General features: G+C 44.2%; 1 protein-coding gene across 1 annotated transcript in view; it reads left to right on the top strand.

Moving 5' to 3' along the window:
* Positions 1-23,060, top strand: part of ate1 (arginyltransferase 1) — a 60,982-nt gene that overhangs the window by 16,892 nt on the left and 21,030 nt on the right. The window contains 4 exon segments of the mRNA XM_080016728.1: positions 13,531-13,563; positions 18,288-18,470; positions 21,233-21,311; positions 21,314-21,330. Of these exon segments, the coding sequence (XP_079872854.1) occupies positions 13,531-13,563; positions 18,288-18,470; positions 21,233-21,311; positions 21,314-21,330 (312 nt within the window).

The raw sequence follows: 23,060 nt of genomic DNA, 5'->3' as shown, positions 1-23,060 counted from the left end.
CCCACCTCTCCTTTCAACAAGCCCCAGCAAATTACTCAATTCTCCATCTTGTAAAACTGTGGGGAATTTATAAATAATAAATGTGTGGTGGATTCTTTCCTGGTGCTATAACTTCATTATTAGGGGGAACTCTCTTAGCTCCCCTTCAGCTAAATCATTTTTCTTTTGGGCATATAACTTTATTATTATTATTATTATTATTATTATTATCATTACTGTTATGATACTACTATTATTTTAGTATTATAAAGCCATAATTACCATTATTTTCCTACTTTACTGCTATCTTACCAGACTGGATAGATGTAGCGATGGGTGCACGAAGCCTTATGAAGCTTTGGGGCTTTCTTCCAGTTTGTGTCCAAAAAAGAAGTAACCGGTAGCAGCAGACGAACATGGCACTGGAGTGTGGGCGTGTGGATACAAATGAGTGTGTCGACACCAAGGTGTGAGCGAGCGTACACATAGAACTTAATTTAATGTGGCAAATGCAGTCTCTCCGTTCCAGAAGTGCAGGATTTATCATTTTCAAGTATAAGTACTTGTAAGTATTGTGTTAGTATTTACACAAAAACATCTGTTTTTTACTAAATGAAGTCCCATAGCAACTTGGAGACGTCCCTTAACTCAGTGGTTTTAAAAATAAATAAAACTGTTTTATACATGTGTGAAACAAACAAAAATTAATTGATCTAAAATAAAAAGACATGACAGGCAGGAGCCGGCGCGCAACGCTGTCTGGAGGAGAAATACAATCTTTCTATATAATATTTCTCGAGGAAATTATATTATATATTGCTATATTATAATCACAAGGTTTGCATGCTGAGCGCCAGGCACATGCAGGGGGGCGGGTGTCCGAGCACCTGCACCTTGATGCCCCATGGTGCCCTCTTTATCAGGCTTTAAATTTAAATTGTATTTATTTATTTTGTGTGGATGGGCAACGAGGTAGCGCATTGTCAGGGCAAGATATATCCATGAGGAATGTATCCTCAGTACGTCTGTTTTCTGTGCTCGGACGTGCTGCTCCGTTTGCTCAGAGTGGCAAAATGCCTAGAACCGGAGCTGGTGTTCCATGTGTCTAAAAAAATAAAAATAAAATAAAATCGTCTGTCATCAATGTCAATCGCGATCAATAGAATCGCCGATAGATGATTTAATCGTAAATCTGCCCAAGTCTAGTGGATGCTGTACTGTACATTTACCAGCAACCCAGTTATTATGCTTTGCCCAACCTTCGGTGAATAATTAATATTTTTTGCTATGCATAATAACTGCTAGTGGCCTTGCCATTTTAAAGAACTAAGTTGAGACAACCAAGCAGACATGTCTACTATGAAAGGTATTTGTCAAATCAGATGTAATTGTTATAAGCACATGACATTGAAATAGGGGGAAGGAGGTGAAAAGGACAAATATAAACTATATAATACATATGTATCCTTACTGGCTGTCGTGGCAATATCCCGGAATGTCGTCAGTGTAATACCCAGGGTACTTAGGACTTCTCCCATTCCCGTAGAAGCCAACACAGTCCTTGAACTGAACATAGCATAGCATTAACATAGCAGAATGGCAAAAGGCAAGCAGGTTTCCTCCTTCAGTGCAGATGGGTAATCCTGTCAGTTTATCTCGCCTGTTCCAAAAACGAAAATAGAAAACCAAATATTTAAAAAGAAAATTGTAGTCTGGGCGTGGTTTAAGCACCCACACCTATCCTAAGTCTAGGTAAGTGGAGCCCAGGATCAGAGTGGCTGCATACCTGTTGCCTATTGGTTGGTCTAACGAGCAACAGGTTAAACCCCCATCCCCACACACACTCAGGAGAGGAACCCTTGTCATGAGACGTGTCCATCTGCTCCTGGGCTTATTCCATCTGGCCCACTCTCTACAATAAACTGTGTCTGAAACCCTGGCATCTGTGTCTCTGTGCTGGAGGTCCCTGGAAAAGCCACTTGGGTGGCGTGTGGTAGGCAAAACTGCCACAAAAGAATAATATATAAGAAAGCAAGGTTTGGTCATATAAGGTAATTACCATCAACATACAACATACAACATACCTATTTTACTTTTATTCCCTAGGTTTTTCAGATATTTCTTATTAAATTCAGCATTTAGAATATGATAAAAGAAAATAATAATAATCCTGTCCCGTGCATAGTTTTGCATCATTTCCAGTGTCAATTCTTGTGTGTGTTTTTGTGACAAAACGTAGCCTGGAAACGTGTGACTCGTCAGGGATTCCTCCTGGTGAAAAATGTTGTAATGTGTGACCCCCGCCGATCAGTCTTGTAGTGTGAAAACCACAAGACTGCAATATTCCCGATCACAAGACAGAAAGTTGTTAGTGTGACTGTACAGCGGTCTGATGACTTTGAAAGCTGTGTAGTGTGCCCATGGCATTACCTGTAAAATTGCAGGTGTGTCTGTTGACTTTTGGAGGACATAAATTATTATAACAATAGGGTAGGACTTAGAAATGGGGAACACTCTTCTTATTGGACATAAAAAGGTCTCTGCAGATATGAGGAGCTTACATCTAAGACATTTAATGCCACCTTGAATGAGATCCCTCCAAATTGATTTCTCAAGGGCCTTTAAAATATCTAAGACCTGTCTATACAAAAGCTGCAGACTGTCAAAAGATATATGATTGTACCCCTCAAGCTCTAAGTTCGCCGCAAGGACTGTACATCACCATCTCCTTATTCTAGCCATCTCATGTGAAGTACAAGTATTATTAAAATATACTTTTTATGAATTTCTTTTCACTTGTTGAACATAGTAATAGAGATTTTGAATTTCAAGTAGCACTTACAATTGTGGAAAAAAAAGTCATTTTTAGCATCCATGGCAATATACCAAGCATACCATAAGTGGAGATAGAACAGTGTTTTGATATTATTTATTTTACAGTTTTCAGTTATTTGAGTGATTTCTCATTATGAGCATGAAGGTGCCACAGTCAAGATCCCGTGGTTGGTCAGGAATTCCCTGTTTGAGGAAATAAAATTACATATAAATGTGGCAGAAAATGCTGGATGTAAAATCAATTGTTGTTACAGACTATTGTGACCTGTAAATCCAGGCCACTTCTCTGGTGTTAGATGTTGCGCAATGCCTCTGAATTGATTGAAGTCTCACTGTTTGGTCTTCAGAAGTTCCCAAAAAAAGGTGAACACATGCTGTGTGTATACATGTTGAACACTGAATACAGTCAAAGGTAGGGCTGCACAATTACGGCTAATCAAGATTATTTTGCTAAATATTGTGATCATGATTATTTATCACAATTGTTCATCCATTTTGGAGGACATAATTATTTTATTTCACTTTGTTAATCAACATAAAATTGTTTTCACAATAATAATGTATTTTATAAACTTAAAAATAATACAAACTAATACTACCGTATTTTCGCGACTATAAGGCGCATATAAACGTCTATTTTTTTCCTCAAAATGTGCGGCGCGCCCTATAGTGCGGTGCGCCCTATGTGTGTTCCGCGGACATAAGGCGAGGTGGCCCGAGTTGGAGGAAAGACTCGAGCGGTGGATCATCGAGCAAAGAACGAGTGGGGCGAGCGTTTCGACGGTCACTGTTCGACTAAAAGCAGTAACGCTAGCGGAAGAAATTAAAATTGAACATTTTCAAGGAGGTCCGTCGTGGTGCTTTCGTTTTATGAAACGGTGCCATTTTTCCATCCGGACCAGGACTACAGTAGCGCAGCAACGTCCGGCGGATTATAATGAAAAGCTGGCGAGCTTCCACTCCTACTGCAGCAAACACATCGCCGACAAACGCATCCAGCCAAGCCACATCACCAACATGGACGAGGTGCCGCTCACTTTCGACATCCCGGTGAATCACACGGTGGAGAAGAAGGGGACCAGCACGGTAGCGATACGCACAACGGGGTATGAAAAGGCGTCGTTTACTGTTGTGCTTGGCTGCCACGCAAATGGACAGAAACTGCCGCCTATGGTGATTTTTAAGAGAAAGACTTTGCCTAAAGAGACTTTTCCAGCTGGAGTCGTTATTAAGGCAAATGAAAAGGGCTGGATGGATGAGGAGATGATGAAAGAGTGGCTGAGGGAGGTGTATGTAAGGAGACCAGGTGGTTTTTTCCACGCATCACCATCGCTGTTAATCTGTGACTCCATGCGTGCCCATCTCACAGCCGATGTGAAAAACAAGGTGAAACAAATGAACGCTGTGCTTGCTGTTATTCCGGGAGGTCTGACAAAGGAACCGCTTGACATCGGTGTGAACCGGCCGTTCAAAGTAAGGCTGCGAGCGGCGTGGGAGCGATGGATGACCGACGGAGACCACAGTTTCACGAAAAGTGGAAGGCAGCGCCGGGCAAGTTACGCCACAGTTTGCGGATGGATTGTAGATGCTTGGGCTAACGTGTCTGCTGGCACTGTTGTTAGAGCTTTCGCAAAAGCCGGCATCATTTCCGAGGAGCCGCACGGCACGGAAAGCGACTCTGACAGCGAAGAAGGGGAAACTGGCATGTCTGATTTAGCGCAGCTGTTTAATTCAGAAACAGAGGATGATGACTTCGATGGGTTTGATTAATACTTTGTAATAAATACATGAATAAAGCACAAACATACTCAGTTTTGCTCCCGCTCTATTTTTAAATACGCAGTAGAGGTATTTAAACGTAGTAGAGGATATGTACCGGTATATAAAACCCGCGCCCTATAATCCGGTGCGCCTTATGTGTGTGTTAAATACAGTAATGGCACACATAACTGAGACTGCGCCTTTTAGTACGGTGCGCCTTATGGTCGTGAAAATACGGTAAACTAAAATGTACAAATCTTTGAATCAAAATAGGGCTTTCTTCACGTGAATACATTTTTAAGGTTACATATAAAGTACATTTTACAACAAAAAAAGAATGAAGGTCAAGAAAACAATAAGGTCAGTTACATTGCAGGTGTCGAACTCTGTTTCCACGTCGAGATCTGTTTCCCCTCGTCCTGCCCCCGTTCAAACAGCGAAGGAAGCACGAGTTCACAAAAAACATCTGATGGTTTTCTGTCCCAACAAGAATGCTTTCATCGCAATTCATCTTTATCTTAAAACCACCTTCATTATAGCAGGGAAAACACATCCTGACATCAGAGAATGTTACTGTGAGATACTGTTCCCCCTGTTCAATAAGAAGCTCACACATCTGTCAAATTCATGCTGTGGACTTGTTTCCCCTCAAGTTCAAAAGTTCATAGCAGATAAGTCCTGCGATTTTCAGCCTGACATCCGTAAATTTGTCATTAAAACAGGGGAAACGCAAGGATTTGACATTTTCATCAAACACTTTAAATCAAAATAACTACTTTGCGGCAACTATTTTACGTTTTATATTTATTTAAGACTGATTATTCCAAAAAAAAAAAAACAGGCAAGTGAAGAGCAGTGGCGTGAATGCGTAAATGGAGACTCCAATACACATCTCGCTCCGCTGGGCGTGCCCATTTCCTCCGTGTGTGCGTGCGTGCGTGCGTGCGTGCTCCATGGAGCCTGCAGCGGGCTCCGGCTGACGCACGCATCATTTACTTTGCCACACTTGAATAATTGTGATCTGAAGACAAGGGCAAATTGCACTCAGCTGCAAAACTTTATGGTCGTGTTTGCGCTGTCATATCATTAGCGCTATATACTGTATTTTGTGGATCGGGCGTGAAGACGGTGCAGATAGAGGACAGAAATTGTTCCCAGCCACAATCAATTAATTGTGGAGGCCAATATTGACATCACAATTAATTTACGAATAATTGTGCAGCCCTAGTCAAAGCAACATGACTAGTAACAAGAACAAGCAATGCAAAAGGCCAACTGAACAGGACCATTATAATCATAAGAATCAGTTCTTAATATGCTCAGGTCATAGGAACGTGACCCCCATAAAATATTGTCTTCCTGAGGTAACCTTAATAGAGTTCTATAAGCCTCATTTCCAAAGCCTTGTGCTCTCTCCCTGTATTTCAAGTCCAGAAAGAACAATTCCTCCCTTGTTGGCCTCATCACTTATAGGGAATATGCGGTCTTTGCCATACGGAAACTTCACACATTTGGAAACAAACATTGTAAGACAATGAAAATGATAAAATAATGACAGTCCTGACCGAAAACATCACAACAGAATTTTATAGTCCAAAGCCTATAAATAAGTCATAAATTACCAATTACATGCCTGCCTATACAGGTTGCTATGCAGTTACATATGCACTCTGTCCCAAAGCACGCACTTACACACAGCAGATAGTGTCCTGGCCCCTGGAGTCCACAACAGGACTATCACTTCTTCCTTCGTAGCATCAGCCTCCTAATACAAGGGATTTATTGCATTGTTTAATTTGACTTTGTCTGACTCAATTGCTGTTTCAATTGCTGTTACAACAGCAATTGAAACTTACTGAGAAAGTGAACCTTTAACTCTTTGTCAAGTTCCTTCAACCATTCCTGGACATTTTCTGCAGTGTGGCAGGGTGCATTATCCTGCCGAAAGAGGCCACTGCCATTAGAGAATACCGTTGCCATGAAGGGGTGTACTTGGTCTGCAACAATGTTTAGGTAGGTGGTACGTGTCAAAAGTCACTCAAGGTTTCCCAGCAGAACATTCCCCAGAGCATCACACTTCCTCCGCTGGCTTGTCTTCTTCCCACAGTGTATCCTGGTGCATGTACATGCACCCGGCCGTCCACATGATGTAGAAGAGAACATGATTCATCAGACCAGGCCACCTTCTTCCAATTGCTCCATGGCCCAGTTCTGACCATTGCCCGGCATAGGCGCTTTTGGTGGTGGAGAGGTCAGCATGGACACTCTGACCGGTCTGCAGCTACACAGCCCCATACACAGCAAGCTGTGATGCCCTGTGTGTTCTGACACCTTTCTTTCATAGCAGCATTAACCTTTTCACCAATTTGTGCTACAGTAACTCTTCTTTGGGATTGAACCAGACGGGTTAGACTTGACTCCCCACGTGCATCAGTAAGCCTTGGGCCCCATGACCCTGTCGCCGGTTCACCAGTCGTCCTTCCTTGGAGCACTTTTGGTTGGTAGTAACCACTGCATAGCGGGAACAGCCCACAAGACCTACCATTTTGGAGATGCTCTGACCCAGTTGTCTAGCATCACAATTTGGCTGTCGTCAAAGTCGCTCAGATCCTTATACATGCCCATTTTTCCTGCATCAACTTCAAGAACTGACTGTTCACTTGCTGCCTAATATATCTCAGCCCTTGACGGGTGTCATTGTAAGGTGATCAATGTTATTCACTTCACATATCAGTGGTCTTAATGTTGTGGCTGATCGGTGTATTAATTAATATATTAATTGGTTATAGCCTATACTGGATGATCGAACATATACATATACACACAATATGTACAATATTTAAAAGTATATATGAAGCCTGAAAATATTAGCCAAAACTATAATGTCAACATGAAACACACTACTAAATAAAGATTCTGTGGGGGACCAAATCAATGGCTACTAATGGCTACTGCTTTGCTGGCGAAAGTGCTGCTGATGAAACTATTCAGCAGTTTAGCCACTGGTAACAAATCTGCCCAGATAGATTTCACTTCCAACTTCACCTTTATGATTGGGGGCCGGGCTAGCTCAGCTCTTCCTAAAGGCAAGATGGGCAGCCGCCATTCCGAGGTGGGGCGCGAAGAGGGAGCGATCGGGGCGCATTTTGCGCACCCGTCTCCCTCTCCGACAGTACAGACGATGTGCGAGCCAGCAATGGGGTGCCCATGATCGGTGCACCAAAACAGTATTTTTACTTTACGTGTCATTACGGAACGAAACCGTGCGTGGGGATGGGGACATTTTCTCCGTGACTCCTTCCCCGACCACCACCTCTCCATGCATTATGCACAGAAAATAATCTTAACGAGTCTACGAATCTTGCCCCGTTGCTCTGTCCCCACACTGTTTTTAGTTGTTTCTCAGCTCCGTGTTCCTCACTGCCGATCGGTGTGCACGGAGAGCCGCGTCTGGACGCAGACTGACAGGAGGGTGGGGGGGGGGGGCGGGGAACTACTGCTCGACTTGAAGAATATCAGTCGACTGACTGATAATTTGACTCATTTACTTTCAATCAGTCAATTTTCTTTTAATTTACGTTTCCTAATTGAATGGGGGGGGGGGAGCCGATGCTTCATGGGTGTGGAAACGGAGCACAGTGACATCTGGTGGTTTGCAAGAGTCACAGCAGCCACATAATCTGGATACTGCATTGTTGCTTTTTTTTTTTTACTTAAGTTAATTATAACTGCTATATTGGACTCATTACACTAGTTAGCATAGGCAGCTGTATAAGTGCTACTCCCTGTTAACTTCTTCTGTGTATAATGTGTACATATATTTAATATCATTACTTTTTTATTTGTCCTATTTTTTTATTATAAAAAAAAATGCTATCCTTTTGCTGTTCTGTGAACTTCTGCTCCAACACCAATTTATAAAATTAATTTAATTTTTTCAGGAGGTTCGGGGAACAGATAATTGTTGTGATAATTGATAATTGTCATTGTTCTAGTGCTGCAACACGGGAAGGCAAAAGTGGCCGGGTTAAGTGTCTAGGAGGGTAACTCTAGCTTCCCTGGGGGGTAGAGTGTTAAAGCTAACCCTGACAGACACACACGAGCCACAGCACAAGGCCTCCAATCCCCCGGGTACTGACCACTGTGAACCCCCATTTCTGCTGCCCTCTCAGTTTTGTTCATGTCATTTTTGCAGTGCAGCAAGGCCCTCTCCTCCCCCCTCCAGCCCACTTTATTATATCATTTTAGTTTGAGGCAATTCTGTGACTATCACCGTTGAGCCCTATTTATTATATGAATTTATTTTCCTTCCCATTATGTTGCTTGTTAACTTGCCTGGGCTCTTCCCAGAAGCTCTAAGCCCCCTCCCCACAACACATTGTTGAAAACACGTTTATATTTTGGTGCTGTGCCATGCCTGCTGAGGCTACTTAAAGAGGAGGGTCATTTAGTGTTTGCAATGGTATTTATTAATCCATTAAAGTTATTACCTTGGGACAAAACCTGGCACAGTGACCAGCACTCTGGCTGTTGGCCAGAATATGGTCATGTGCGTGAACGCAGCTACCTCGTTGGTCGGTACCGAGTGTCTTTCTTTAGGGCATATTTATTTCCTGTCGTGCCATGAGTGGGAAGGAATCAGACACTACTCACAAATCTAATCACAGATTATTCAACTTGAGGGAGCCATTATCCTGGTAATTACTTTCGCCTCCAAACACACATACATTCACTAACTCACTCACTCACACTTATCGGTTTTAACTGTTGTGCTGAGCCATGACTCTGGAGTTCCTGAACATGTGGCATTGATTTTCAGGAAAACAAACCCCGCTTAAGCCAGAACCCCAACCTCCATGAGACAACATGTTGGTAGTCCTTCAAGTAAACCAGTCCAATGGAAAAGAAAGGCAAAGAAACACAAATTACATCTTTGTCATCCCTGATCGCCCACCAGATTTGTTTTCAAATGTGTCCCGGTGCCGTTAACATCTGAGTGAGCACATATCGTCCATTAAAAAGGGTCTGTCCGTAGGTCTCCCATTGAGGATTCCCGTTCCCTGCAGTCTTTCCACTTCCTCTGAGGTCAGAGGTCAAAGCACTTTGTTTATTTTCTCCTGCTGATATTTTTACCATGATCACAACAGGGTTCTATCGGACTTTGCAATATCAAATATGAAATAATTGTTCTGATTTCAAAGCCAATAGTGAAATTGTGCTTTCCCCTACTTATTTTGACAAATAAGCGGGGGAATAATGTGAGGCTTCGAACAAAGAGTTGCAATTCGACTTCTCCAGGTTTTTGTGCCTGTGTGTTTTTTTTATTTGTGTGTCCTAGAAAGAGCAACTGCCTTTGTGTGTTTGAGTGAGGAATGGAGAGCTGCATTGTTCCTTGGTGTTCTGTTTGTGCGTGTGTGCATACGTGTGTGCATGCGTGTCTCTGAAACGACTGCTCTCCTATCTAATTGTACACAGATGAGTGTTTTATTATTGGAAAGGGAGAGTTAGTGAGGAAGTGATGGACTCCATGTGTTAGAAAAAAATTGAGAGTTTCGGAGGGTACTCGGGACTCTGCTCTATTTCCAAGACTTCTGACCAAGATTGGGACACCTCCCCCTCGCTGTTTTTCATATTTGCACAATCGTGCCTACACATTAAGGCCCGTATGAAATTTTCCCAGAGTTTGTGATTGTGTTTGCTTGTTTGTGTGTGTCTCTGTGCTGGTTGTCTGCTTTCTGTCAGTGGCCAAAGTCCAGACTCTGGGAGAGCAGCCTTACCCAGCCAGAGCATAGTAGAGACAGCAGTGGAAAACTACTGTGCCCTCTGGGCAAGATTACCCTGAAGCCTTCCCTGGCAAGCCCCTAGCAGCAGCAGCAGCAGCAGCAGTAGCAGCAGCAGCAGGAGGAGGAGGAGGAGGAGGAGGAGGAGGAGGAGGATGAGGGAGATGCCAGAACCTATTTTAAATACATTTATACACTTCTTCAAGCTGCCATAATCACATTAGCAAGTGCCCCAATGTACAGTGATAGTCCGTGTGCAGGTACAGTGCCCAGGCACTCACACACTTATGCATTGTCTTGCAAATGTCAAATAAAACAACATAAACCTTTAATTGATCCCGGGATCAGTTGTATTTTCCGATAGTTAACACGCAGCAGGCAGCCTTTTAGTGTATAAATGACATCAGCTAACACAAATAAGGTATCTTGAGACGCACCAGGGTCTGGTACTGAGTGAGGAGTCAGTCATTCCAGAGTTGGAGTGGAAAATAACCGTTTGTAAATGTATGAATGCCATTTTGTTATTATATATAATAAACTCTTCTATATCACAGCACAACACTAATATGTGATAAATGCAGTTGAGATGTCTGCAGTATGCAGGTCTCACAAGTGCATTTGAAGTTCCCATTAATACCTAACCGCATTAAGTAGGTAAATGGATAATTTATTGAAAATAACAGCCACTGCAGCCAGAGGAGAAACGTATTTGGTGCGGCTATTGTGAGTTATTCTCTCCCTCCATTTACCACTCTTCTGTCATTCTTCTCGTGGGCTTGAGTGTTGAGGTTAGAGCCAGTGTGTGGTGTGTTGTATCAATATTTGTCACCCCACAATGCAAGGTGTGTGAGCCTTCAGTAGCTCACAAATCGACACCTCAGCAGCAACGGCGTGTGTTGTTACAGTGCTTGATACTCAGAATGGGCTTTAGTTCAGGATATTCTGCGAGGTATGCAAATCAGCGGAATTTACAAGTTTTACAAAATTTTCACTTGGATATCTTCGTTTCAGACTGTGTGTTTGTGTACATGTGCCGGCTTGCCTTCTTCACGCGAAAGCGAAACAGAAAAAAAGACCGATGTCAGGGCATGATTCCATAGCCTTCTCTGCTAGAACATGCCCTATTGGACACACACACACACACACACACACACACACACACACACACACACACACACACACACACACACACACACACACACACACACACACACACACACATACATTATGAGTCATAAACTCTATCTTGGAGGAGTTACTCTTGGCAGGAACTTGAATCGCACCAATGCCAGAACTGTCCCACCCAGTGAACTGTGCCTTCAGTATTTATCATTGTTACTGACTGTATTGCTACCCATGGATGCAGGGCCACACACATACATACATACATACATACATACATACATACATACTATAGTAAGGGGAGGTCTCTGGTGGGTCTATAGAAATTTGCAGCAACTCACAGACACGCATGTATTTCTCATATAGTTTCTGGCAAAACAATGCTTGGTTGTAAGGTTGGAAACAGTAGATGGATACAGTACCTCCTTGTTGGCCCTCCGCTCACATCCTCAAATAGAGATGAAGCCTTCAAAGCTTTTCTTTAATGTGTTAGCAAACAACCGCTATGGGCTTATGCCGGTATAGATCACCTGGATTATGTCTATTGATTGGCATGAGTGCTGACAGATTGAGTCCATCCCAAAACGGCAGCAATCAAGACAGGAATGTGAGGCATCAGCAGCCAGGAAGGTGCTCAGCCAATGCATTTTTATTAGCGTTTGTTTATTCATGAGTTATAATTTTCTTTCCCTAACAGGGAGTAGCCAGGGAGTTCCTTTGCTTAAAGAGTAACGCAGGCAAAACATAAGTGAAAGCAGCCTCTTTATGATGTTTGCGGATAGGTGGTACAAATGTCTTCAAACCAGCATGTAAGCAGACAGTTTAATATCGTCATCCCGAAAATCTTTGAGGTTACTTTCTTCTCTGTGCGTATGTTCTTTTGGGTTATCTCAATGTGACTCTTTCATCCATACTAGAGAGTACTGTAGTACTCTTATGAGTATGAGCTTACCAACCCATGGGTAAAGTGCCTGAATTGTTGTGTTTTCTTGTGAAAATCTTTGAAAGGACAAGTTGGAACTTTGAAAACACAAGTGCAACAACTCTTAACATCAGAACTTTTAAACAGAACAACTGATTTAAACAATCGAATTTCAGATGTTTAAATATGAAAGGCTTTGTGTTACACTGACATTGTTTTGCGTGCAAGTGTTTCCCAAAATGGGGTCCGTGGCTGCAACAAAATTATTTATTAATTTTATATTAATTTATGTTTTTTCATTTTTATTGTCTTCCAAGTTTAATATAGCATTCCGTGTAAACTGGCTTGTTTGTCTTGGCAACTGGCTCTGTACAAAGGAAAAGGGGGATGATGTTGGTTGGTTTACTGTGAAAATGCCATAATATACATTTGAATCACTAGTGTGTGTGTGTGTGTGTGCGTGTGTGTGCGTGTGTGTGCGTGTGTGTGTGTGTGTGTGTGTGTGTGCGTGTGTGTGTGTGTCTGTGTGTGTCTGTGTGTGTCTGTGTCTGTGTGTGAATAAGAGAGCTGTCCATCAGTGCTCCACCACAACCTGTCTGGTTCTAATTACAATGTGGTCTTGGCCCAAACAATGGAACTGTGCTTTGTCCTCTGGTCTGTAAACACACTGCTCTTACCCTGGGACATAGTCTTGAGGAGTACAGAAAAAGAGTTGTAAAAGCAGGGAGTAAGATATACCGTTACCACATTAACTTCCCTCAAGTAATGAAGAACTGCTGTGCTTTAGAAGTGGATGGGCTAATTTGACTGTGAACGTGCCGTATATTTACGCTGTCTCCGTGTTCTCCCTCAACTCAAGGCATCAGTAGATAGGCTAAATGTTTTCATTCGTCTAAATACAATCTTCCTTTTCTATCGCGCTCCCTGAATAGCAGCTAGATTTGATATGTGACACCCGAGCGGGGGGAACGAGGGGAGGGGCAAATTGTACTAGACGGTCGAACGGTTAATGAAATAGAAAAATATGGTTTTGATTTACACCATTTAAAAAGAGTTTCTGCCCAGACGAACTAACTGATTTTTTTTTTCTTTCTTTTCTCTGTCTCTCGTTCTTTGAACCTCCCACCACAGTTCCGGAGATTTCTCTGTGATTCACCTCTCGAGGTATGTATTGTACTGTGCCATAAAAGTGCTTTCTTTGATACATTCTTACTTCCATGAGCAACATGTATGTATCTGTTGAGGGCATTCAGGAAGTGGGTACTTTTTCCAACAGAGGAGGAGGGCGGGTGTATTCAGCGCTGTCTTAGTGGAACTATAGGAGGAGAGAAATGTGGCATCCAGATTGTCGCAAAAAAAACCCAACTCAAACCCTGTCCCTTCATCTGGCCTCGACAAAGCCCACGTGCATCACTTTCTTTATCACAGATGGGCAGCACCATAATGGGAGACCAGTTAATGGTTCAACAAAAAAAGAATTGTTCCAGTGTCACAAAAAACAACAGCACTTAGTGGAGGAGATGTACAGCAGGTGAGTCGGAGCTGGCCTGACCAGCTGCAGCTGCGAGGGACCGTAGTGGAACTGTTAGGTCAGGACAAATTACACCAGCAATTAGCTCCGGGATGAACGCTTAAAACAGCCACTTAAAAACGACTGAGATCCAAGAAGCAAGACGGACACTCACACAGTCCCTCGCCGGCGGACCCCCTCCCACCTCCTCTAATGAACATTGTTAGTGTTTATAGGAAACATGCTTTTATCACCTCGTCAAGGCTGGAGGCCAGACACCGAATTACACCGTTCCCCTCAGTTGCATACGCATTCACACACCTCTCGACGACGACACGGCCACTCCCACACCTCACACCCTTCACCCCCACCCTGCCCCCCCTCCTTTCAGGCGGTGCTCCACGCGGCCGCAGCCACGCAGGCTTTCCCGCTCCCCACTCCTTTTTTTTTTTTTTTTCTTCCCCCCCTTTTGTCTTTCTCTGATGTGCTCCGCTTTTCCATCTCCTTCCAAATGCTCTCCGTTTCAGAGGAAGCACGAGTGGCTCTCTGCGCTGCCTCGGCGTGACCGCTCACACCTGTGTCCAATCAAAGCGCTATTAAAACACAAATACACACATGCACTTCAAGAACCCACACACTGGTGTGTGGCTCATTGACTCACGTGTACATTTCCAACCAAATGCAAAAAATAAAAAACCCCACACGTTTGAGATGATTGAGATCGTTTTTTGCCCTCACACAAATCCAACTGCGGCTAATTACAACTTGGGTCAACCAGCTTGTTTGTTTGTTGCCATGTTTAATTTAGCTGAAATTACATGGGCGTCATGCTGACATGCAGTAATTGGCATCAGCTGTCATTGTTTCAGTCTGGCGAGCGTGTGTGTATGTAGGGTTATATCCATGCGTGTTTGTTTGCCAGCATGCATGTGTACATTGTGCATGTGTGAAAGCACACACACCTCGTCTTACAGTTATCCATTTGAAAGTTTAATCCGACAATTCATTTGCATTTTTCATCACAGGCCATCCTTTAAGGACCCCGAGGTCTACGTTAGTAATTCAGAGTGTAGCAACGTCCATAATAGAATTGCTTTGCAGTTGCAGTTTTGGCAACTTTTTGTAGTGAAGTTGTGTAAACACTTACATTTTAATAGTAACTATTCCACTTTAAATAGCTTTTTATCGTGTTTTTATTTGTATTCTATTGTTTTAATTTGATTTCTTAGTCAAAATGAAAAATACCGTTCCAGACAATGCAACGGGAAGCCTCCTGTTGTCAAAAAAAGCTCTAGATTAAACAAGCTCTTCCTGAACGCTACAAGCTTAGCATGCCTAGAGGCCTTGCTGGGTGCATTTATTAGTTAGTGTAAAAGTGTATCAGAGTGTGAAAGCTTGATTATTCGTTTAGTCCTTACATCTGCCCTCGATTAGGTTTTCAAATTGCATGGTTAAATAGAAAAGGTGCTATCACTCCGTTTCTCCCTGGGAATGTCTCTCTCAATGCTGCAGATTTATATGCGCTTACTTAATAAGTAAAACTTGTCAAAACGGCTGTTGTAAACAGCTAAAGGATGAGTTGAAATGGACACAAGACCGGACAAGAATTTGTTTTTGTCTTTTTATCCCAAAAAACACTCAATAGACAAAGCAAATTTGATGCAAAGAGAGATGTTTTCACAGTGACCTGACCAGAGGGTGGGCACCATGCAGACCTTTATAGGAAGTAAGTTATAAGGAGAATCTCAAGTTATAAATGTAAATGAAGGCCAGTGCAACTGCCGCTTTCCAGTGCAACTGTAAATGGCATGTGCCTAATGTGGGCATCCGCTAGCCACATCATCAGCAGGGATAAGCCAGGACGCTGTTTTTTACCGAGGCACAAGAGTTAGGAGCTGCCGGGACTCCTAATTTCCATTATTTATTTACTTTAGAGTGAAATTAGAAAAATATTAATGGCACACCTCTCGGCAAGCTCTCACGGCTCACTAGTGTGCCACAGCCAGAGAATGGCCTAGAAAGACCTCTAGTAACATTCACAGGCCCTTATGTACCCTGCAAAGTTTAACTTCACCAACAGGCTTCCATACTGTATGTTAAATGTCCACCCCGTTTGAGGTTTTTCCACGAAGGCAAAGACAATGTGAAACAGAAGACCATTATCACGGCAGTGTGGTGTACCTTTTTTGCCTTCAATTCTATCAGATACTGCCTGAATGCATAGTATTTGTCTGGGTGCTGTAAATGTCACCCAGCTGGCAAACTGTAAAAGAAACACTATGAATTGTGTTGCCATTGCGCTTTAACGTGAAACCAATTAGGGCCCTAGAAAGCCACTTGTCTAAGACAGTCTGTGTGATTTCACGCTGTACTCGCATTTGTACTCCCCCTGTCTGGGAGGGGGTAGAGAGAGAAAGTTTGATCTCTGCTCCATATGAGAGTGATTTGGGGCTGCTGTGCAGGCACAGGGGTGGTTACAGGCATTTAGTGCACATCATGTTCAGATTGTTGTCACAGTGGCAAGGACGAAGCCATTGGACTGCCCTCTGAGGTGAAATGCAGGTCATTGGCCCAGAACAGCTGGCCAGGTCAAGTACTGTGCTTGGATTTTACACTCAAAAAATATTTGTTTATGTGTTGAGACACACACAACAATTTACAATTGCACCATGACACATTCCACCCCACACAGATTCTCCCGCTTGTGACTTTGAAATGACAAAGTTGGGTGGAGGGGGGTGCCTGACAAAGCCTCCACTGCACTGTCGGACACCCCAACCCAGACGCAGACAGCTCAATAGACGGAGCCAGCGGCCAAGAAAGTCTAGGGGCTGATGCCTGTCAGCTCTGCAACCTTGGGCCCCTTAACTACCCCCCCCCCCCCAACACACACACACACACTACCAATTCCTCAGACCACACTCTGCCTCCCCCCTCGTGCCCCCTGCTCGACTACCGCCTCAACTAATGTCTACCAAACCCACTCTGTGTCGATCTCCATCATACACCCGCCGCGGAAGGGGGAGGGGGGTGTTCTAGGGTAGTTAAGGGGCCCCAAGGTTGGAGAGCTGGCAGGCACACCACACCACGGCACTTAAAATGAACCACCCCCGTCCCCCAAATACACAATGAGTAAAAGGAACTCAGTGTGCACATTGTGTGAGATGCGTAATACGAGCAGAGCGTCCTATGGCCTTAGCTTGGAGGGGGGCACATTTGTTTTTACTGCCAGCTTCAGTCGCTCACACTGAAGGGGGGGGGGGGGGGGGGGGGGGGGGGGGCTGGTGCAGGAATGTGGCACAGAGACACTCCAGCGATGAAGTTTAACTCTCTTGGGTCAGGGGCTGGTGTGTGTGTGTGTGTGTGTGTTTGTGTGAGCGTGTGCGTGTGTGAGCGTGTGTGTAGGTGAGCGTGTCTTTTTTTTTTTTTTTGTGAGGTTTAATTTGGTCAGGGTGTGTACTCTGGAGCAGTGGATTAGCGAGCTAGCTCTCCTGGTGTTGTGATAACTGGCTGCGTCTGCAGCACTTAAGCAAACCCAGATGGGCATGAGCGAGGGAGAGAGGGATCCCATTACCCATGAGGGATGGACACAGAGACCCATACACTTTTATACCAATACCATGGCCATGTTGGGTTTCCAACCCCCTTTTCTTTTGGGCTTAATCCTCAGCCTCAGTGATTTAACCCCCCCCCCCCCCCCCCAAAAAAAAACCCAAAACATTTAAGCAACTCGAAAAAACCCAGTATGCGCATGCGCACAGTTAGACATCCAAACTATTAAACGTTATTTAGGAGTCCACACACACACACACAGGTTTCTTTTCAATATACACACCAAAGGAGCAGATGTTAATACATGAGAAAGTTTTGCTCCCTTCCACTGCCACCTGGCCAAATAGATTGTGACTGCACTCAAGTAGTGCATTTTATTAAAAAAGGCCTCTCCTGGTGTGTTTTCTGTGGCTAGTTACCTCCAGCCCCCAACATCATCCTGCTCCCTCACTCGCTCCACATTTGGGAGCGATTAGCGGACCGCTCGGAAGGCTACTGTACACCCCCACATTTGGTGTGAGGCCTGCCAGGGAACAGCCCTGGCTGTTCCCTGGCAGGCGCATGCTCACACACAGTGTGTGCATGGCAGGCACACACTGTGTGTGTGTGTGTGTGTGTGTGTGTGTGTGTGTGTGTGTGTGCGTGTGCGCGTGCCTGCCAGGGAACAGCCAGGGCGAGAGTCCTAATAAGTCACTGCTCCACAATGATATGAACATACTTTTAATTTTTACATACAAACTATATTTCCCTTTAGAGTTAGACTTGTGACCTGTAAATGACTGTGACCTGTCTTTCTTCCCTCTGTTTCTGCGGTGCCCTTGTCCAGGCGGAGTCTTCTCCTGACGGGCCAGACATGGGCTACGGCTCCTTCCACCAGCAGTACTGGCTGGACGGTCGCATTGTGGCTGTGGGTGTAGTGGACATCTTGCCCACCTGTGTGTCCTCTGTCTACCTGTACTACCACCCAGACTTTGCCTCGCTGTCCCTCGGCTCCTACTCAGCACTCAGGTTGGTCCCTCTCCGCTTTTCCATTGAGCCAAAGCACTGAAAGCAGAGGCTTTTCTTTTGATTTTGGAGCGCTGCCTGGCCTCATTCTCCTCGCATGTAATTGGATGAATTTGTTTGCAAAAAATGGACTCTGGCTCAACTTTGGACGGCATCACCTGCATGGAAAGCATCAGGAAGATAACACTTTAATAATCCCTGGTGGGAAATTCAGGAAAGGCCATTCAACCATAATCAGAGCAAAAGTGATTTGTGTACAATGTGCAGTGAATGGGAAGCTTGCGCTTGGTTGCGACACAACGCCAGCTTGATAACTGTTTTCCCCCATGGCAGGAGGGGATCAGTTTGTCGATCCGCTAATTTTTTGGTGTTTTCTTTCTTTCTTCCATTTCTCCTCCACTTGCCCTCTTCTAAGCCTCCCCTCCCGCCAGCTTAGTGCTTGCATTCTCTCAATATCCTTACCCAACTCAAAGTCTTTCCTTTTAGTAATCCCCCAAAGGTGGAGGCTACATACCTCTCTCGTTGCCTCTGATTGGTGGAGGCAGTGTTCATTTGCCGTTCAGCTGACGACAGCACTGTCTGCCAGGGATGAAATAAGAGATGTGCGCATATACGCTCACACCTATACACATGCACAAACACATCTGGTGCTTCCTGTAAAATGTAACTCAGTAATGTGAGAAAGGCTTTTTGAAATATTTCTGCACAGATGTCTGAGAGAAGACGATCTCCACCTCATCGTGTGTGTGTGTGTGTGTGTGTGTGTGTGTGTGTGTGGGTGTGTGTGTGTGTGTGTGTGTGTGTGTGTGTGTGTGTGTGTGTGTGTGTGTGTGTGTGTGTGTGTGTGTGTGTGTGTGTGTGTGTGTGTGTGTGTGTGTGTGTGTTGACCAGACAGGGATTGTTTTTAAGAAATGTCAGAAAACGCCGGGACCCACACTAATGTTGTGATTCAACATTTAGGTTTTGTTGGCCTCACAGCTTTCAGACCAAGGGGTTGAGGCACTGTACGGAATGGAATTTTCTGAAACATCCAACAAGCTATGTTGTGTGTACGTGTGCGTATTTATCTTCACAGGTTCACACATCTGCGTGTGTTACATGCAAATACACATTTGCACCAAAGTGTGGCTATGTGTGTCTGTATGTACAATGGGTGTGTATGTATAATGTAGGACTGTAACTCCTCAGGCAGAACAGAAGAGGGCGCCTTGAGGAAGAAGGGATGGAGAGGCTCCTCTCTCAAAAAATCCTGCAGCAGAAGGAAGGAGGAAGGGAGAGAATTAAAGGCACAATAAGTGTTTGTGCCAGTTCTTTGCTCCAGACTGCACAGGGTATCTCACTATAGTGTTCTCAGAAGTTCTTTTGCAGGGCAGATTTATGTTAAAGTTTTCACATCGATGGTCAGGCTGCAGTGAGACTCATTTGGGGGAGTGTGTGTGCTTGTGTGCATATCAGTATGAGCAGAGCTGCACGAAAGCAGGGGACTTGATAATTGGCTTGTGTTGGAGTGTCAGATGGCTGAAGAGGGGATAATGGCGGACTCAAGCTGCTGCCATCGGGGGGGGGGGGGGGGCAGAAGTAGGGACGTGATGAGCTGGGATGGGGAGGGCTCTTTTTTTGGTGAATGGGCTCCCTCACCTCTTCTGAACCCCCTCTGTTGAACAACCCCCACCCCCAACACCATTGAGGCCCGGCCGGCCCTTTGTGGAGAGGGGATGGGAACCCAGGAACCTGGCAGAGAGCGGGTGACCTTGTAGCACCTCACTCTAGCTGTGTGCCCCCCCCCCCCCCCCCCAAGTTTTCTCCCTCCCTTTTCCCCCCTTTATTCACTCTCTCCTTTTATAGTCCCCTATCCCCCCACCCCCAAACCTTCACCCAGCCTGCTTTGTCCCACATCTTACTTTTTTTTTTAACTGTATCACTTTATTTAACGCCTCCACCAGTTCTCGCTTGCTAACTTTCCCCTCTCACCCTACTCGTTTTGTTATCTTTATTTGAGGAAAGGGGGTCTCCCCCACCCTATGCCTGCTGTTGGATTGGGTGGAAAGGAAGAGGGGAAAAACAAAAAAGAGGATTGGGAATCTAGTTATAGAACGGTTTAAGGAAACTGGTGTGACAAAGTGTGGAAATAAAGTAGGCTTCAGTAAAGGGAGGCAATTAAGGTGGGGACCACTGTGGCTTGAACAAAGATCGCTGAGACGTTTACTGTATTTGAGGATGCCGTATAAATCTCCCCCAGGTTCTAAATCTTTATTTTATACCCTTCTCTTTCTTCTACAGCTTCTTTTTTCTGCTCAAGGGCACAATGCCTCTTGAAAAGAAGTTGTTTTAAGGGGTAATGGAATGAGGAAAAGCTTGTCTCCCTTTTCCAACTGCGCTCCATTTACTTCCTCAGTCCACGTTTTGCCCTGGCCAGAGCTTGTGCTGTTTACCTGAGCTTGATAGAAGCTCCTGTATCAAGTGAAACATACCCCTTAATCAGAAATGCATTTATTTGAACAACAAGGAAGGTTATTTGCAATAAACTTATTTTCTTTCAGGCGGCATAAACTGATCGCTGTAAAATGCCCTTATTTAAGATTAATGTTCAACACAGATGTAAAACACTATGGCTGTAAGATATTCATCTGAAATGCTGTGTGTGTGTGTGTGTGTGTGTGTGTGTGTGTGTGTGTGTGTGTGTGTGTGTGTGTGTGTGTGTGTGTGTGTGTGTGTGTGTGTGTGTGTGTGTGTGTGTGTGTGTGTGTGTGTGTCTGTCTTTCACAGGAGATTGCCTTCACTAGGCAGCTGCAAAAACAGTCTCCCAAGCTGGCTTACTACTACTTGGGCTTCTACATTCATTCCTGCCCAAGATGCACTACAAGGTATGTATAGAATCACATTTGACAAAAATAGCCCAGACTACAGTCAAGCGACTCTTTTAAATCCTTTCTTTGGATGCATTTGTTGTATATACCTACTCAGCATAGTTGCACACGATCGGCACCAAGGCACCCGTCCATGCATGAAACATGACATCTTCTGTGGAGGAGGCGATGACGCCCAGCCTGTTGGTAATGCTGCCCCCCAGTATGGTGCACCACTCCAAATTTTGACTTAAAATAATTTGAACTTTGACCCAGTTAAAAAAAAAAGAGCTTAAGCATTTCCAATCAGACTGCACCATCTGCAAGCAGCAAGACAAGTTTAATGATCAATGATATATTTTTACATGAAGAAATATAATAATGTTGAATTGATAAATAATCACTTATAATGAATTTAATAAGGCAAAATGGGATGTATTTCATACAGCATAATATTGCAACACTATTCAAGGACACTATTTGGGTAACCTGTATTGGGTTTAATACTCAGTGCCCTACTCTGTGTTGGACACCACACTTGATCCTCTTTTAGTGTCTGCCCATTAAGCATCCGCTGAACGCTGCTGCCGTCAAGGCCCAGAAAATGCTGCAATGTACCATATAACACAAAATGTTTTGGGTTTTTTTTGTGTTACATTTTTAATGCCAGTCATTCAACAGGACATTGAATCATTTTGTACTTATTTTCATTTGTTTACGATGTGAGAGAGAGAGAGAGAGAGAGGAGAGAGAGAGAGAGAGAGAGAGAGAGAGAGAGAGAGAGAGAGAGAGAGAGAGAGAGAGAGAGAGAGAGAGAGAGAGAGAGAGAGAGAGAGAGAGAGAGAGAGAGAGAGAGAGAGAGAGAGAGAGAGAGAGAGAGAGGCTGCCTAAACTGTCAGAATGATAAATGGCTTTGACTTTGATGTGCAAGCCCAATTTGCGTAAGGGCTGACTGTTTCCGCTGGATCTGTTTGTTATTCCTTGGAGCCTTGCTTCCAGAAAGTCTATGTGTGCACGAAAGATGGCCAGGCCATCTGCATGCTTTCCTGTACTGAATATCTTCCAGCATGAAGACAGACAGAGAAATAGTCTGACCGTTTAAAGCGATGGTTCTACTGTTTCATAGCCAGCAGGGTAATGTGGTGGAGTGTCAGGCAGTTGGCACAAGGTGTAAAGATGGAGGAACGGAGACACCTGGAAGGTGGAAGGTGTTAATCACTCTAGAACATGCACACACACACATAAGCCACTTTCCTACTTCCATTGAAAGCCATAAATCCACTGGCAATGTTCCATATTTGCGTAATGTGGGAAAAGGAGCCAGTGTCGATGTTCCGTAGAAGTCGTTCCATAGATTTCCCCACTCTCGACTGAGTATAATTTACGGGAAAATGCCTGTACGGCTCTGAATGGAGTGTATGTGAATGAAAGCAGTAACGCCGCCGGTACAAGCACATAATGTAGGGGTGGATCCGAATACCACAAATAGTAGGCTTTTACGAATATTTATTTCATTTTATTTTATTTTTTTAATTATTTGTTTTCGGGGGGAAAAAAAATGGCGTGTTAGAACTGTGGCACTCGGCAGCAAAGACGAGAAACCTAAACGCGCCCAGTCTCTATGGAGACAGGTCTTCATATGTCTTTAAAATGCCACTCAAACCTTTGGCGTTAGGGATGGGGAACGGTAACTATATGGTGTACGTCAGTTCGGGAACTGTGAATTGCTCTGAGTGCGGTGACATCGT

This window comes from Zeus faber (genome assembly GCF_960531495.2).
Source record: "Zeus faber genome assembly, chromosome: 16".
Classification (NCBI taxonomy): domain Eukaryota; kingdom Metazoa; phylum Chordata; class Actinopteri; order Zeiformes; family Zeidae; genus Zeus; species Zeus faber.
This window is presented reverse-complemented; position numbering and strand designations above follow the sequence as displayed.